This window comes from Ranitomeya imitator, chromosome 5 (assembly GCF_032444005.1).
Source record: "Ranitomeya imitator isolate aRanImi1 chromosome 5, aRanImi1.pri, whole genome shotgun sequence".
Classification (NCBI taxonomy): Eukaryota; Metazoa; Chordata; class Amphibia; order Anura; family Dendrobatidae; genus Ranitomeya; species Ranitomeya imitator.
In genome coordinates this window covers 315,420,320-315,437,007 of record NC_091286.1, presented here as the reverse complement: position 1 = coordinate 315,437,007, position 16,688 = coordinate 315,420,320, and the positions used below count along the sequence as shown (strand labels likewise).

The 16,688-nt window shown below is 45.3% G+C and overlaps 1 protein-coding gene across 4 annotated transcripts in view; it reads right to left on the bottom strand.

Annotated features, from left to right (window-relative positions):
• The window catches only part of USP45 (ubiquitin specific peptidase 45), a 196,510-nt gene that overhangs the window by 86,358 nt on the left and 93,464 nt on the right, over window positions 1-16,688 (bottom strand). For all 4 annotated transcript variants that reach the window (XM_069726315.1, XM_069726316.1, XM_069726317.1 and 1 more), the window contains 2 exons: window positions 8,028-8,120; window positions 4,817-4,947 (listed from right to left, as the gene is read on the bottom strand). In XM_069726315.1, coding sequence (XP_069582416.1) covers window positions 4,817-4,947; window positions 8,028-8,120 — 224 coding nt within the window. The remainder of the gene's footprint in view (window positions 1-4,816; window positions 4,948-8,027; window positions 8,121-16,688) is intronic.

The window sequence follows — 16,688 nt, the reverse complement described above, 5'->3', positions numbered from 1 at the left end:
CTGTCCTAAATCAGTTTAAGGGCTGAGCGGGACCAGGTCCCAAACATGGACACACAGCTAGTGGGGAGCTTTTATAACAGGTAAAACCCAAGACAAGAAATCATAAACATCTACCCTGTTGTAATTAAATAAGTAAAAGCAATAGTGCATATAAACAACATTGGGTACTTCGTAAACACTGCTTTTTATTTTTAAAAAACAAAAGGCGTAAAAGCATTTTACATGCATACCAAGTTTTACTCCATTTTTTTTTCGGTTTAGTTTTAGGTTTCTGCATTTAGTGCAGGTTAGGGTGTGACACGCCTTCCTATGTGCTCGATATTACATTTAATAGAAACTTTTTTTCGGCTTTGTTTCAGTTTAACAGCCTTGCCCCATTAAGAGTTGGAAGGTTTCTTTTAGACTGGTCACAAACTTACTCTGTGATGTTACCAGTTTCTTACATGAGGCAACACGTCTACAGTAAGTAGCTATGTGGGAAATCTGTTTCTGAACAACCTGCCGACTGAAGGATCGCGAATGGTTACCCTTGGAATAAGAACTTCTGATATGGCCTTCCTATATGAATGCTACCAGGACAAATAGGATTCTAAGTGATGCCCAGAATGATTGGGTCACTGCTTTCATTTAATCAGGGAGATCTCTACCCATGAATATCCACCTCCCAATTAAAGTCAATCAGCCAGAGCCAAGATGTGGCTTCTCATACACAAACACTTTCCTAATTTTAGTGAGGACCTGGAACCATTAGTTAAGGACATCAGTGGAGATTCCAGTTCAGAAGATCTTATTGTGGAAATAGCCGATTAAGCTTCTTAAATAATTTCTAGTTAAAGCCACTGATTATTCTGAAGACTACTGTTACCATTATGTTAATTTTTATTGCCTGTAATTTTAGCAAAGCACACCCCAAGTGCACAATTTATTAGCAGCAGTAATTTTTAAAAGAAGCTATCCGCACAGTGTCACTTGACCTGAACCAAACAAGCACCAATAAAGCACTATTGCTTGGCAGCAGAACCTCTTAAGAGAACAAAACGTCCCACTCGGTCAGGAAGAACCACATCTGTGTGCCGGCAGAGCACATAATTAGGTTGGTGATTAAGTGATTAGCCATCTTCTGCCCAGTTTTGTTGAAATAATAAATTAGGACTAACAAGCAGAATGAACTCGGTACACAAGCTACAGAAGAGCTATTCAATGACTACATGCTCTGGTAGTTTACATGAAATGATCACCACCAGGCCTGGCCAAGGAAAAAATCAGAAGCTGACATTTACACAGTACTTTACAAGGTATTTAGTGCTAACATACAATCCCAAGCTACATGCTACACCATGTTGTAAATGTGGACGGGAGTAGTGATGAATACTGTGGAGAGTTGCTTACATAAAGAAGTATTCAGACAAGCACTGTACAACTCAAATGTGTTCATGCTCAATCAGTTATGAGTCTGAGCTTGTTCTGTTTTTCACAGACTCAATGCGGAAGACAAGTACGAAAATTGGGCAAAGGTAGTGATTCTCTATACATGGAAACACAGTCCAAGCAGAAAATAATGAATTGGTTCATTGAATTTCAAGGGAATTAGTCACCGGATTCATGGTGCCTGAACCATAGGCAGCATAGATCAAAGCCAGGCTGTGAGATTGATGCCAAGTATATTTTATTTGGAAACACTGCAATGTTCAGAGAAAAGATACTTTGAAAAGCTGACTGGGGACTTTAGGGAGAGACCTGACTAGTCTGGTGAAACTCCCGCATGGTTTTCCCCACAGGTCTCGCCCATGTGTATACACAGGGAAAGTCCAGTCAATCAACTGGAATGAGGCAGGAAGAAGCTGACTGGAGGCATCACGTCTCACCCTATGGTCTCCAACCAGCTTTACAAACTATGCTTTCAGAGGAAATATACCTGGAGCAATCATGTAGCCTGGCTTTAATTCATGCTGCTCATGGTTCGGCAGCAAGGATCCAGTGACAGGTTCCCTTTATTTGGTCTGTTCTGTATTTCACATACACCAACTCTGTAGTCACACCACAAGAAAAAATGGCCCAAATGCTAATCTAATAAGGTCCAATGGCTAGTTGGATTATGCACCATAACCATTTGCCATTAGATTACCGTATTTTTTGGACTATAAGACGCACTTTTTTCCTACAAAAATGTGGAGGAAAATGGGGGAGCGTTATAGTCCAGATGTACCCGCTTTGGCTGTGGTGAGGAGGTGGGGGAGCAGCAGGTCACAGAAGACAGGGTTCGGCGGCTGCAGCTAACTCCTGTGCCTGCTGCTAAAGAGAAATTAATATTCACTGCATTCCACACCCAAGGGCGTGGAGGACAGTGAATATTCACTTGTCTTTAGTAGCATCCTGGAAAGGATGGCCCCATTCTTATTCTGGTGTGATTGACTCCATCACAAAAACATTAAAAAAAAACACATTACACTTACCTTCCTGCGCTGCCTCGCAGAGTCTTGTTCCGGTGCTAGCAGTTGCATTATGCTTGTAAATAGTGCATGGCAGTGACGTCATGCGTGCTTACAAGCCGAGAACAGCTGCTGGAATACTCACTGCTCTGCACGCCGGGACTATGTGCGTGGAGGGCAGTGAGTATTCATTGCTCTTTAATAGCGGGTACAGGGTCAGCCGCATGCGCCCTACAGCTGCCGGGCTTTCACGGGTCTCTGCTACTAAAGACAATGAATATTCACTCCATTCCATAGGTGTGGAATGCAGTGAATATTCATTACCTTAAAAAACCGAAACAGCCCGGTGTGCAGAACAATGAGTATTCCGGCAGCGGTCCTTGGCTTGTAAGCAGCGCATGACGTCACTACCATGCACTGCTTACACGCACGCATAAAGCAACTGCTGGAATTGGAACAAGATGCTGAGAGGGAGCGCAGAAAGATAAGTAGGATGTTTTTGTTTTTTTGCATTTTTTAAATGTTTATTCATACAGGGATAAGGATGGGGCCATGCATACCAGAATGTGGATGGGGCCAATCATATCAGGATGAGGATGGGGCCATGCATACCAGGATAGGGATGAGGGGACCATTCCTACCGGATGGGGATGAGGGAGCCATGCACACCAGGATAGGAATGAGGGGGCCATGCACACCAGGATAGGGTTGAGAGGGGCCATGCATACCAGGATAAGGATGAGGGGGGCCATGCATACCAGGATAATGATGGGCCATGCATACCAGAATATGGCGACGCTCTCCTCTGCTCTGCACTACTAGCGCTCAGGATCCAGCGCCGTTACTCCCTCCAGGCTTTGTGCCTCTCCTCTGGCGCTTCACCTTCCTTTGTGATCCTGCAGCAGACTGCAGCTCCTATATCCCATGCTCTGGCTGACGCTCATTCAGGCTTATTAGCTTCCTCATCCAGTCAATGTCTAAGAAACGCTCTGACGAAGGTCTGGTGTGGACCGAAAACGTTTAGCGGTTTTGTTTGTCTGGATGCATCAATAAACTAAGAAGCTTTTCTTCTCAAAAATTGAGTGCCAAAGTTTCATTCACCCTTAGAGGATCAAAGCTATGACTATGCTGTCAGTAGTGGATAGTTAGTTGGGAGAGGGCTCCCAATGTCACCCCCGTGATAAGATCATGGGATGCCAACAGATTCTCATAAAGCTCACAAGGCTGCTATTTTCGCACACCTATTAGACCATTGTAGAGTCAGAGCCGAAGTATTGCAGTGCATGATATGAAAGATTGGGCTTCTACAAGCTCAAGTACCAAATCTGATCTCTAGGCAGGAAAGAATCTGCAGAAAAAAGCATGTTTTCCTTGGTTTTTCTAGTATTTTTTGCGCTTTTTTTGCGGCAGTTTTGGCATGCTAGATTTGTCTCTTGTGTATGCTCATAAAATTTAGTATTCAAAAAAGTCATATTCCAAAGAATGAGGTTTTAACACAAAAAACATGATACCTGCATTTCTTCACCACCCATTTAAGTCAATGGGTGAAAAACTGAAAAAAGTTTGAAAGAAGCAAAATTCTCTATGTCTAAAAAAAACATGCAAAGCACAAATTACTGATGACAAAAAAACAATATGTGTGCATGAGATTTCTGAAATCTCTTTAGCTTCTATCGTGCTGTAAAAAGCAGCTGAAAATTAGCATAAATAACGCAGCAAACACGCCTAGTGTGAACATAGCCTAAGGCTTAGTTCACACATGCGTTTGGCTGGTCTGCGTACTTCCTTCATTAAACTCCGCCTACTTCCACATGCATCCTGCGTACCTATCTTTAACATTGGGTTCACAGGGAACTGCGTTGTGTGCAGATACGTCCGCATGCGGCATTTCGACGTGCCCGCCGACCGCACGGGAACGCAACATGTTGCGCTCCTGTGCGGAAGGCAGGCACGTCAAAACGCAGCATGCGGACACATCCGCGTACAATGCTTGTCCCTGCATATCCAATGTTAAAGATAGGTACGCAGGACGCATGCGAAAGTAGGCGGAGCTTAAGGGAGGAAAACGCAGCCATAGCCAGACCAGCCAAACGCAAGTGTGAACCCGGCCTAAATCTGCTGCATAAGTAGGACCTGAGCCGGCACAGCCTGTTGGTCTGTAGTACAGCAAAAGTGGGTTCCAACACCATTTTTACATACATTCTCTTAACAGAAACCAAATTGTCAGCAGAAGGAACAACTTGTAAATTATTTTAGAGAGGCCTGGCTATTGATAGCCTAAAGCACGCTTCACGTCATATTTCATTATCTGCTCCTAATCATGCATGTATACTCAGATGATGCTCATAAGATATGTGGGTGGAAAGGCTCTTTACATAATTACTTACTTTTGACAGAGCTGGCTGAAGAGCATTTTGGGAGTCAAGGGTTCTTTTCCAGGCTGCTTCATACTGTGCAAGAATAAGACCACTGCTGATGTGAGAGGACCAGGACTAGGGAGGGTGATCACTAACGGATCCTGAAGGTACAAAATATTATTGAAACACTGTAGTGAATATTTTGTTTGTATATCATCTGATGTGCATTGAGAAGGGTATGCTAATTACTGTACTTATGCTCTCATTCATATATTGATCGACTGATAGTCATGGCCGAAAGTATGTTGGCACCCTAGAAATTGTTCCAGAAAAAGTAGTATTTTGCCAGAAAATTATTGCAATTACACCTTATTTTTATGCACGTTTATTTCCTTGGTGTGTATTGGAACAACACAAAAAACAAGGGAAAAAAGCAAATTGGACATAATTTCACACAAAACACCCCAAATAGTCCTGACAAAATTGTTGGCATCTTACAATAAATTGGGGGTTAACAACTTTGTTTCACGCTTGTGATGCTGGTTCAAACTCACCTGTGGCAAGTAACAGGTGTGGGCAATATGAAAAACACGCCTGAAACCAGTTAAAAAGGGGAGATGTTGACTCAATCTTTGCATTATGTGTCTGGGATCCAAGAAGTATTGTTAGTCCTTGCGGAGAGTAACATGATAAGCATGTAGAGGTGAGGAGAATTAAAGCCGCAATGCTCCTCTGGGAAATATGCAAATTGTCTCTTCAGAGAGGAAGAGGACTACAACTCTAGTGCCACCTATTGGAAGTAGCAATCCTAACAGTTATTGTCGACCCTCTAACGAGCCTTGTCACATGACTTCACCTTGACATGCTTATCATGTCACTCTCCGCAAGGAGAAACGATATTTCTTGGATCCCGGTCAGACGCCTCTCTATCAGCCAAACCAGATCTCCACTTTGCAGTGATGAGGGGCAGTACCCCGAAACACAGTGTCTGCAAATTGAGATTCTGGTTTGGCTATTATCCTAAGTCATGTGACAAGGCTCGTTAAAGGGTCGACATTGACTGTTAGGATTGCTACTTCCAAGAGGTGGCACTAGAGTTCTAGTCCTCTTCCTCTCTGAAGAGACAATTTGCATTATGTGTCTGTGTGTTCTACAGTAAGCATGTCGAACAGAAAGACGAGAAGAGAACTGTCTGAGGACTTGAGAACCAAAATAGTTGACAAATATCAACAATCTCAAGGTTACAAGTCCATCTCCAGAGATATGATGTTCCATTTTCCACGGCGCATAACATAATAAAGATGTTTACAACCATACCACTGTAGCTAATCTGCCTGGCCATGGAAGGCAGAGAAAAATTGATGAAGGGTTGCAACGCAGAATAGTCCGGATGGTGAATAAGCAATCCCAAACAAGTTCCAAAGAAACCTTATTATTCAAGGTTTTCTATCCCTTATTATTACTTATTTAACCTCTTCCCGACATCTGCTGCATATATACTGCGCTGCATGAGCTGCGTTCCCGCAAAAGGACAACATATATACAGTGCCGTTATTTCCTATGTGACAGAGTCACGGGTAAAGTGATGGAGGGGAGATTCTTGTCACTGCGTATGATGGCGTAAGTAATGTAAAACCAGAATTGTTTCCTCCAGCACACTATGTGTTGGGTCAGTTTATTGAGAGTTATGTTATGGGCTGGTTTTGGTGGACCTCCATAGAGCGGGTGGAAGGGAAGGGGGTCCGTCGCATCTCCACATGAAGAGTCCTGACAGGACCTGTGTGATGTCGGGATCACGTGATCAGTCACATGATGTACAGTAACATGGTCTGGCTTTAAATAACTGAACTCCAGGGTTAGTCTGGGCTGTTGCCGGCCTGGAGAGGAAGATTCCAGGAGAGTGTTTGTGCACATAGTGCTTGTGCAAGGACATTGTTAACCCTGAGTGGGCTGACCCCTACTAGTGCAAGGACTGCACAAAGTGCTACCGTTTTTTGATTTGCCCAGAGGGCCATTGTTGTTTTTGTGCTTAAAACCTTGGATTATGCTGTGCTAATAAACAAAGTGCATCCTTAAAGGCGCAGTGTTCCATCGACTACCTCCTTGTCGAACCGAGTGAGCCAATCTACCACACCGGTCACTGCGCTTCATGACGCGGTGACCGAGTTAAGATGTATGAGGTTGTCCCTACAGATCGCCCCGGGTTGCTGTACCGTCCCCCTGCATCGGAGATTGCTGTGATGGGCTGATCAATTTTTACCAGCCAATCACAGCAATGTCACAATAAAGTTTGAAAAAAAATTATGTGACATGCTGTGATTGGTACGGTTTGAAATCGCACCAATGAAATCAGTCACAATGGATGGTGTGATCGCAACGTTACATCAGCTGATTAACCCCTTTGGTGCTGATTGTTCAGTAACTATTGTTCAGCTAATCAGTGCCAAAGGGGTTAATCTAAAATAGCGATCATAGCGCCATCGTTACCTCAGAGCTGGTGTGCAGAATGGTTGTATACCACCTGTTACCTGAGAGAAAGAAAATAATTGGCGGCCAGTGTGATCCTCATGCGATCTGTCTCTGGCCTCATGCAGTCTTAGGCTACTTTCACACTAGCGTTGTTTGGCGCACGTCGCAATGCGTCGTTTTGGAGAAAAAATGCATCCTGCAAATGTGCCCACAGGAGGCGTTTTTTTCTCTATAGATTTGCATTAGCGACGCATTGCCACACGTCGCATCCGTCGTGCAACGGATGCGTCGTGTTTTGGCGGACAGTCGGCACAAAAAAACATTACATGTAACTTTTTTGCGCGTCAAGCCCGCCATTTCCGACCGCACATGCGCAGCCGAAAACTCCACCCCCTCTTCCCCGGACATTACAATGAGGCAGCGAATGCGTTGAAAAACAGCATCCGCTGCACCCGTTGTGCTACTATCACACTGTCCGTCGGTAGGTCGGGCCGACGCATGGCAACAGCCCCGTACCGACGCAAGTATGAAAGTAGTCTTAGTCTCCCACTGCAGTGAGGAACATTGAGCTCTTGGGGCACCAGTTCTAGAGATATGAGATCAGGAAAGGGAATAAAAGCTCTACATAAAAAAAGTCCCATTTATTTGTTTGTACATATCTCCGGTAAATTGACCGCTTTATCTTTTTAGTAAATATTTTGGACAGCTCGCAACATTAATAAAACACTGGGACAATAAGGTCACAGCACAACATCATTGTAAATACATTTACCAAGGTTTCTTCATTAAGGCAAATCTTCAATTTTGATTCCTTTTCTTTCATTCCAGACAGCGCTTCTGTTAACATGTGTGTATGGGCAAGATTCTGCAAAGAGACAGAAGTCGTCATATGATCTGCAAAGCAATTCTCTCAATGACTGATAAGTAATCTTCCTTTTAAAAAGGTCATTAACATGTTTTTTAGAAAAATCTTAAAAATGCCAGCTCACAGGGAGACTGACCATTGTACATTCTGTCTGTGTATATATACAGCCACAAAATTTTGCACAGTCACATGTCTGGACCCCGAGAGCGTCATAGGCTATGTTGTGAGGTGAAATTTTAACCCCACGCTTTCCAATTCACCAAACAATTTTGCCCCTATCTACATAATGGGGTAAAGTGAAAGGAAAAGTGTTGGAGGCAAATTGACAACTGCCAGATGTGAACAAGGGGGACTTAAAGAATGAGAGCGATGGCGCCAAAGAGTATATACCGTACAGTTGCTAAGGTGGGGCCCCGACATGGGATACTCACCACACACGGGGATATAAACACACACAAAATGCGCCACACACTACCACGTGCTTGAACACATATTACCCTCAGCACACATTTCACCACACATACACCAACCTCGCCACATAAAAGTCGAAACACAAAAGTCGCCGCTCAAAACTCGCCACGCGCAAAACTCGCCACATGCAAAAACTAGGCTCACGCAAAACTCACCACAAGTGCAAAACTCACCTCATGGAAAACTCGCCACACGCAAAACTTGCACACGCGGAAAAATTGCCACATGCACAAAAGTTGCAACACATGCAAAAGTTGCCTCACACAAAACTTGCACATACTCAAAAGGCACCACACATAAAACTCGCCACGCGCAAAACTCGCCATGCGCAAAACTTGCTGCACAGAACTTGCTACACTAACCTGTCACATGCAACTCGACACACAAAAAGTTGCTACACGAATGTTGCCACACAAAACTCATCTCACAAAAGTCGCTACATGCATGTCGCCACAAGCAACTCAACACACACAACTTGACACATGAAACTCGCCCTAAAAACACACAAGTCTGGTATTATCCTTCAAAAATAAAAATCTGATTAATAAGCAGACAAACTACAAGAGCAACAAATGTACCATATAGGAAATACGGCAGCTGTCAGTCACAGGACCTGTCTATTATGTGTATGTGTGAGCCAATATATACTGCCAGGGGGAGGGCTTCCTGTTGGCTGGGGATTTATCAGGCTGCCAATTTAGCTTACAAATACTGAGGTAAAAATACTGAGCAAATAACGTGTGAACGAGGTCTAATACAGGAGGAGATGACACACAGGTAAATACTATATACAGAGGAGATGACACACAGGTATATTCTATATAGAGGAGGAGATGACATACAGGTACATACTATATACAGGAGGAGATGACATACAGGTATATACTATATACAGGAGGAGATGACACACAGGTATATACAGGAGCAGATGACCTACAGGTATATACTATATACAGGAGGAGATGACATACAGGTATATGCTATATATATAGAAGATGACATACAGGTATATACTATATACAGGAGGAGATGACACACAGATATATACTATATACAGGAGGAGATGACATACAGGTATATACTATATATAGAAGGAGATGACATACAGGTATATACTATATATAGGAGGAGAGGACATACAGGTATATACTATATATAGGAGGAGATGACATACAGGTATATACTATATACAGGGAAGATGACAGCAGGTATATACTATATACAGGGGAGATGACATACAGGTGTATACTATATATAAGGGAGATGACAAACATGTATATACTGAGGTGAAAATGAGAGGTGTGAGGTGAAAATGAAAAGGTGTGAGTGCAAAATGAGAGGAGTGAGGGAAAATAGTGGAGTGATCAGAAAATGACAGATGTGAGGTCGAAATGACAACTGTTAGGGAGGAATGAGAGGAGTGAGGGAGAAAATGAGAGATGTGAAGGGGAAAATGAAAGATGTGATTGCGAAAATGAGAGGCGTGATGGGAAAATAAGAGAAGTGAGGTGCTATAACTAACCACAGATATTTACTATGCCCAGGCAACGCCGGGCTCTTCAGCTAATATATACATGTATATACTAGCTATTGAACCCGTTCTACGCCCGGGTGGCGAGCATTTATATTGGTATATTGTCTCCATCATGGTATGTGCTGCTCCATCCTGCGTCCCCATCCTGTCATGCGCTGCTCCATCCTGCGTCCCCATCCTGTCATGTGCTGCTCCATCCTGCGTTCCCTTTCCTGTCATGCGCTGCTCCCATCCTGCGTCCCCATCCTGTCATGCGCTGCTCCCATCCTGCGTCCCCATCCTGTGATGCGCTGCTCCCATCCTGTGATGCGCTGCTCCCATCCTGCGTCCCCATCCTGTCATGTGCTGCTCCATCCTGCGTCCCCATCCTGTCATGCGCTGCTCCATCATGCGTCCCCATCCTGTCATGCGCTGCTCCATCCTGCGTCCCCATCCTTATGTGCTGCTGCATCCTGCGTCCCCATCCTTATGTGCTGCTGCATCCTGCGTCCCCATCCTTATGTGCTGCTGCATCCTGCGTCCCCATCCTTATGTGCTGCTCCATCCTGCGTCCCCATCCTTATGTGCTGCTACCATCCTGCGTCCCCATCCTTATGTGCTGCTCCATCCTGCGTCCCCATCCTTATGTGCTGCTGCATCCTGCGTCCCCATCCTTATGTGCTGCTGCATCCTGCGTCCCCATCCTTATGTGCTGCTGCATCCTGCGTCCCCATCCTTATGTGCTGCTGCATCCTGCGTCCCCATCCTTATGTGCTGCTCCATCCTGCGTCCCCATCCTTATGTACTGCTGCATCCTGCGTCCCCATCCTTATGTGCTGCTGCATCCTGCGTCCCCATCCTTATGTTCATGCTGCATCCTGCGTCCCCATCCTTATGTGCTGCTGCATCCTGCGTCCCCATCCTTATGTGCTGCTGCATCCTGCGTCCCCATCCTTATGTGCTGCTCCATCCTGCGTCCCCATCCTTATGTGCTGCTGCATCCTGCATCCCCACCTTATGTACTGCTGCATCCTGCGTCCCCATCCATATGTGCTGCTGCATCCTGCGTCCCCATCCTTATGTTCATGCTGCATCCTGCGTCCCATTCCTTATGTGCTGCTCCATCCTGCGTCCCCATCCTTATGTGCTGCTCCATCCTGCGTCCCCATCCAAATGTGCTGCTGCATCCTGCGTCCCCATCCTTATGTGCTGCTCCCATCCTGCGTCCCCATCCTTATGTTCATGCTGCATCCTGCGTCCCCATCCTTATGTGCTGCTGCATCCTGCGTCCCCATCCTTATGTGCTGCTCCCATCCTGCGTCCCCATCCTTATGTTCATGCTGCATCCTGCGTCCCCATCCTTATGTGCTGCTGCATCCTGCGTCCCCATCCTTATGTTCATGCTGCATCCTGCGTCCCCATCCTTATGTTCATGCTGCATCCTGCGTCCCCATCCTTATGTTCATGCTGCATCCTGTGTCCCCATCCTTATGTGCTGCTCCATCCTGCGTCCCCATCCTTATGTGCTGCTCCATCCTGCGTCCCCATCCTTATGTGCTGCTCCCATCCTGCGTCCCCATCCTTATGTACTGCTCCATCCTGCGTCCCCATCCTGTTATGTGCTGCTCCATCCTGCGTCCCCATTCTTATGTGCTGCTCCCATCCTGCGTCCCCATCCTGTTATGCGCTGCTCCATCCTGCGTCCCCATCCTTATGTGCTGCTCCATCCTGCGTCCCCATCCTTACGTGCTGCTCCATCCTGCGTCCCCATCCTTATGTGCAGGTCCATCCTGCGTCCCCATCCTGCCATGTGCTGCTCCATCCTGCATCCCCATCCTGTCATGTGCTGCTCCCATCCTGCGTCCCCATCCTGTCATGCGCTGCTCCATCCTGCGTCCCCATCCTTATGTGCTGCTCCATCCTGCGTCCCCATCCTTATGTGCTGCATCCTGCGTCCCCATCCTGTCATGCGCTGCTCCATCCTGCGTCCCTATCTTTATGTGCTGCTGCATCCTGCGTCCCCATACTGTTATGTGCTGCTCCATCCTGCGTCCCCATCCTTATGTGCTGCTCCATCCTGCGTCCCCATACTGTTATGTGCTGCTCCATCCTGCGTCCCCATCCTTATGTGCTGCTCCATCCTGCGTCCCCATCCTTATGTGCTGCTCCATCCTGCGTCCCCATACTGCTTCTGACCCGCTCGGCGCCGAGTGCTGGGGGGCCTGAGCAGGCGGGGACACCGGCGCGCTGTGGGGGTCAGGTGCCGGTATCGCCGCCAGCTCAGGCCCCCCAGCACTTACTATACTCACCTGTCCGGCGTTCCATCGCTGAGCGCCGCCATCTTCCCGGTCTCCTGGCCGTGACTGTTCAGTCAGAGGGCGGCGCCGGCGCGCATTAAGCGCGTCATCGCGCCCTCTGAACTGAAGGCCACAGACCGAAGACCGGGAAGATGGCGCCGCTCAGCGATGGAACGGGGACAGGTGAATATAGGCCGATACTCACCCTCCTGGCGGTCCCTGCTTCTGCGGTGGAGATCGCGGTGTGTGTAGTGTGAACGCACACCGCGATCTCCCGGGAGCGTCGCTCTGTGAGGCCCAGACTGCGCCGGCGCTTGCGCAGTCTATAGAGGCTTCGGACAGAGTGACGCTCCCAGCGTTATATTATATATATATATACAGTGGGGCAAAAAAGTATTTAGTCAGTCAGCAATAGTGCAAGTTCCACCATGTAAAAAGATGATAGGCGTCTGTAATTTACATCATAGGAAGACCTCAACTATGGGAGACAAACTGAGAAAAAAAAATCCAGAAAATCACATTGTCTGTTTTTTTAACATTTTATTTGCATATTATGGTGGAAAATAAGTATTTGGTCAGAAACAAAATTTCATCTCAATACTTTGTAATATATCCTTTGTTGGCAATGACAGAGGTCAAACGTTTTCTGTAAGTCTTCACAAGGTTGCCACACACTGTCGTTGGTATGTTGGCCCATTCCTCCATGCAGATCTCCTCTAGAGCAGTGATGTTTTGGGCTTTTCGCTTGGCAACACGGACTTTCAACTCCCTCCAAAGGTTTTCTATAGGGTTGAGATCTGGAGACTGGCTAGGCCACTCCAGGACCTTGAAATGCTTCTTACGAAGCCACTCCTTCGTTGCCCTGGCGGTGTGCTTTGGATCATTGTCATGTTGAAAGACCCAGCCACGTTTCATCTTCAATGCCCTTGCTGATGGAAGGAGGTTTGCACTCAAAATCTCACGATACATGGCCCCATTCATTCTTTCATGTACCCGGATCAGTCGTCCTGGCCCCTTTGCAGAGAAACAGCCCCAAAGCATGATGTTTCCACCACCATGCTTTACAGTAGGTATGGTGTTTGATGGATGCAACTCAGTATTCTTTTTCCTCCAAACACGACAAGTTGTGTTTCTACCAAACAGTTCCAGTTTGGTTTCATCAGACCATAGGACATTCTCCCAAAACTCCTCTGGATCATCCAAATGCTCTCTAGCAAACTTCAGACGGGCCCGGACATGTACTGGCTTAAGCAGTGGGACACGTCTGGCACTGCAGGATCTGAGTCCATGGTGGCGTAGTGTGTTACTTATGGTAGGCCTTGTTACATTGGTCCCAGCTCTCTGCAGTTCATTCACTAGGTCCCCCCGCGTGGTTCTGGGATTTTTGCTCACCGTTCTTGTGATCATTCTGACCCCACGGGGTGGGATTTTGCGTGGAGCCCCAGATCGAGGGAGATTATCAGTGGTCTTGTATGTCTTCCATTTTCTAATTATTGCTCCCACTGTTGATTTCTTCACTCCAAGCTGGTTGGCTATTGCAGATTCAGTCTTCCCAGCCTGGTGCAGGGCTACAATTTTGTTTCTGGTGTCCTTTGACAGCTCTTTGGTCTTCACCATAGTGGAGTTTGGAGTCAGACTGTTTGAGGGTGTGCACAGGTGTCTTTTTATACTGATAACAAGTTTAAACAGGTGCCATTACTACAGGTAATGAGTGGAGGAAAGAGGAGACTCTTAAAGAAGAAGTTACAGGTCTGTGAGAGACAGAAATCTTGATTGTTTGTTTCTGACCAAATACTTATTTTCCACCATAATATGCAAATAAAATGATAAAAAAAAACAGGCAATGTGATTTTCTGTTTTTTTTTTTTCAGTTTGTCTCCCATAGTTGAGGTCTACCTATGATGTAAATTACAGACGCCTCTCATCTTTTTAAGTGTTGGAACTTGCACTATTGCTGACTGACTAAATACTTTTTTGCCCCACTGTATACACATACATACATATATAAATATATATACACACAGTCTCATTCTCATCCAGGATAATGGGATCATTTTTTATTTTTTCTCACTTGTCATCCGTGTGCTGTCTGTGTACAATCCGTTCTTTTACTCAGCAGCTATTAATCATTTACAGGGCAATTTACAGTTTCCTAATCTACAGAATTGTAACGTATCCACAAAATCGGATGCCATACTGATGGTTGGTATGACATCTGATTTTTTTTCTCGCACCCATCCGATTTCGGAGTGAAATTGCAGCGTGGTACGTTTTCATATGTCGAATACAGCTGAGAAAAAATCCACAGCCTTGCACTCCCTCATTGAGTTTGATTGGTCCGAGTGCAAACCCTTTTTTTAGCGCTTTGCACTTGTCCAAGTTATACGCAGCAATGCGTGAGTCCTAAAAATCATAAAGTAGTAAATTTAACATTCTGAATAGGTTTAAAAAGTTATCAGTCCATGAAAATCAACCCTTCTCCCCCAGTTATACCTTCTCTATCACTACATTATAACCCCCAGTGTCAAATCATCCAGCCCTTTGTTGAAAGTTGTTGTAGTATCTTGCTTTGGCAACACTAAATGTATTTTGGTCCTGCCAATAAAGCCTATTTGAGTTGAGTATCTGCCATTACTGCCTTTCGTGGTCGGCATTCCACAGTCTGACTACTCTAACTGTAAAGAACCCTTTCCTATTACATTCTGGAATAGCATTTCCACCACATACTATATAATTAATGCCCCTGGTCCTTAGTAAGCTCTACTTAAGAAATAAGTCATGTGCCATTCCTTTGTATTGACCACATATGTATTTGTATAGCCATAGCCGAAAGAAGTGTTGGCACCCTTGAGATTGTTCCAGAAAGTGAAGTATTTCTCTCAGAAAATCATTACAATTATACATATTTTGCTATATATGTTTATTTCCATTGTGTGTATTAGAACAAAAAAAAAAAAAAAAAAAAGAGAGAGAAAAGAAGGCAAATTGAACATAATTTCACATAAAACCCTCAAAATGAGCAGAATAAAATAGTTGGCACCCTCAAACAATGTGGTTGCAGACCCTTTGGAATAAATAACTGCAATGAATCACTTCCAATAACGATCAAAAAAGCTTCTTACACCTCTCAACAGGAATTTTGGCCCACTCTTCCTTTACAAACTGCTCCAGGTCGCTCATATTTGATGGGTGCTTTCTGCCAACAGCAATTTTAACCCCTTTCTGACCTCGGACGGGATAGTACGTCCGAGGTCAGAAGCCCCGCTTTGATGCGGGCTCCGGCGGTGAGCCCGCATCAAAGCCGGGACATGTCAGCTGTTTTGAACAGCTGACATGTGCCCATAATAGGCCCGCGCCTATTAACTAGTTAAATGCCGCTGTTAAACGCAGACAGCGGCATTTAATTACCGCATCCGGCCGGGCAACCGGAAATGACGGCATCGCCGACCCCATCAAAGGATCGGAGGTCGGTCGATGCTTAACCATAGAGGTCCTTGAGACCTCTATGGTTACTGATCGCCGGTAGCTGTGAGCGCCACCCTGTGGTCGGCGCTCACAGCACACCTGATTTTCTGCTACATAGCAGCGAACAGCAGATCGCTGCTATGTAGCAGGGCCGATCGAGCTGTGCCTGCTTCTAGCCTCCCATGGAGGCTATTGAAGCATGGCAAAAGTAAAAAAAAAAGTGAAAAAAATAAAAAAAATATAAAAGTTTAAATCACCCCCGTTTCGCCCCAATCAAAATAAATCAATAAAAAAAAAAATCAAATCTACACATATTTGTTATTGCCGCGTTCAGAAACGCCCGATCTATCAATTAAAAAAAAGCATTAACCTGATCGCTAAACGGCGTAGCGAGAAAAAAAATTCGAAACGCCAGAATTATGTTTTTTTTGGTCGCCGCGACATTGCATTAAAATGCAATAACGGGCGATCAAAAGTACGTATCTGCACCAAAATGCTATCATTAAAAACGTCATCTCGGCACGCAAAAAAATAAGCCCCCAACCGACCCCAGATCATGAAAAATGGAGACGCTACGAGTATCGGAAAATGGCGCTTTTTTTTTTTTTTTTTTTTTAAGCAAAGTTTGAAATTTTTTTTCACCACTTAGGTAAAAAATAACCTAGACATGTTTGGTGTCTATGATCTCGTAATGACCTGGAGAATCATAATGGCAGGTCAGTTTTAGCATTTAGTGTACCTAGCAAAAAAGCCAAACAGAAAACAAGTGTGGGATTGCACTTTTTTTGCAATTTCACCGCACTTGGAATTTTTTTTCCCGTT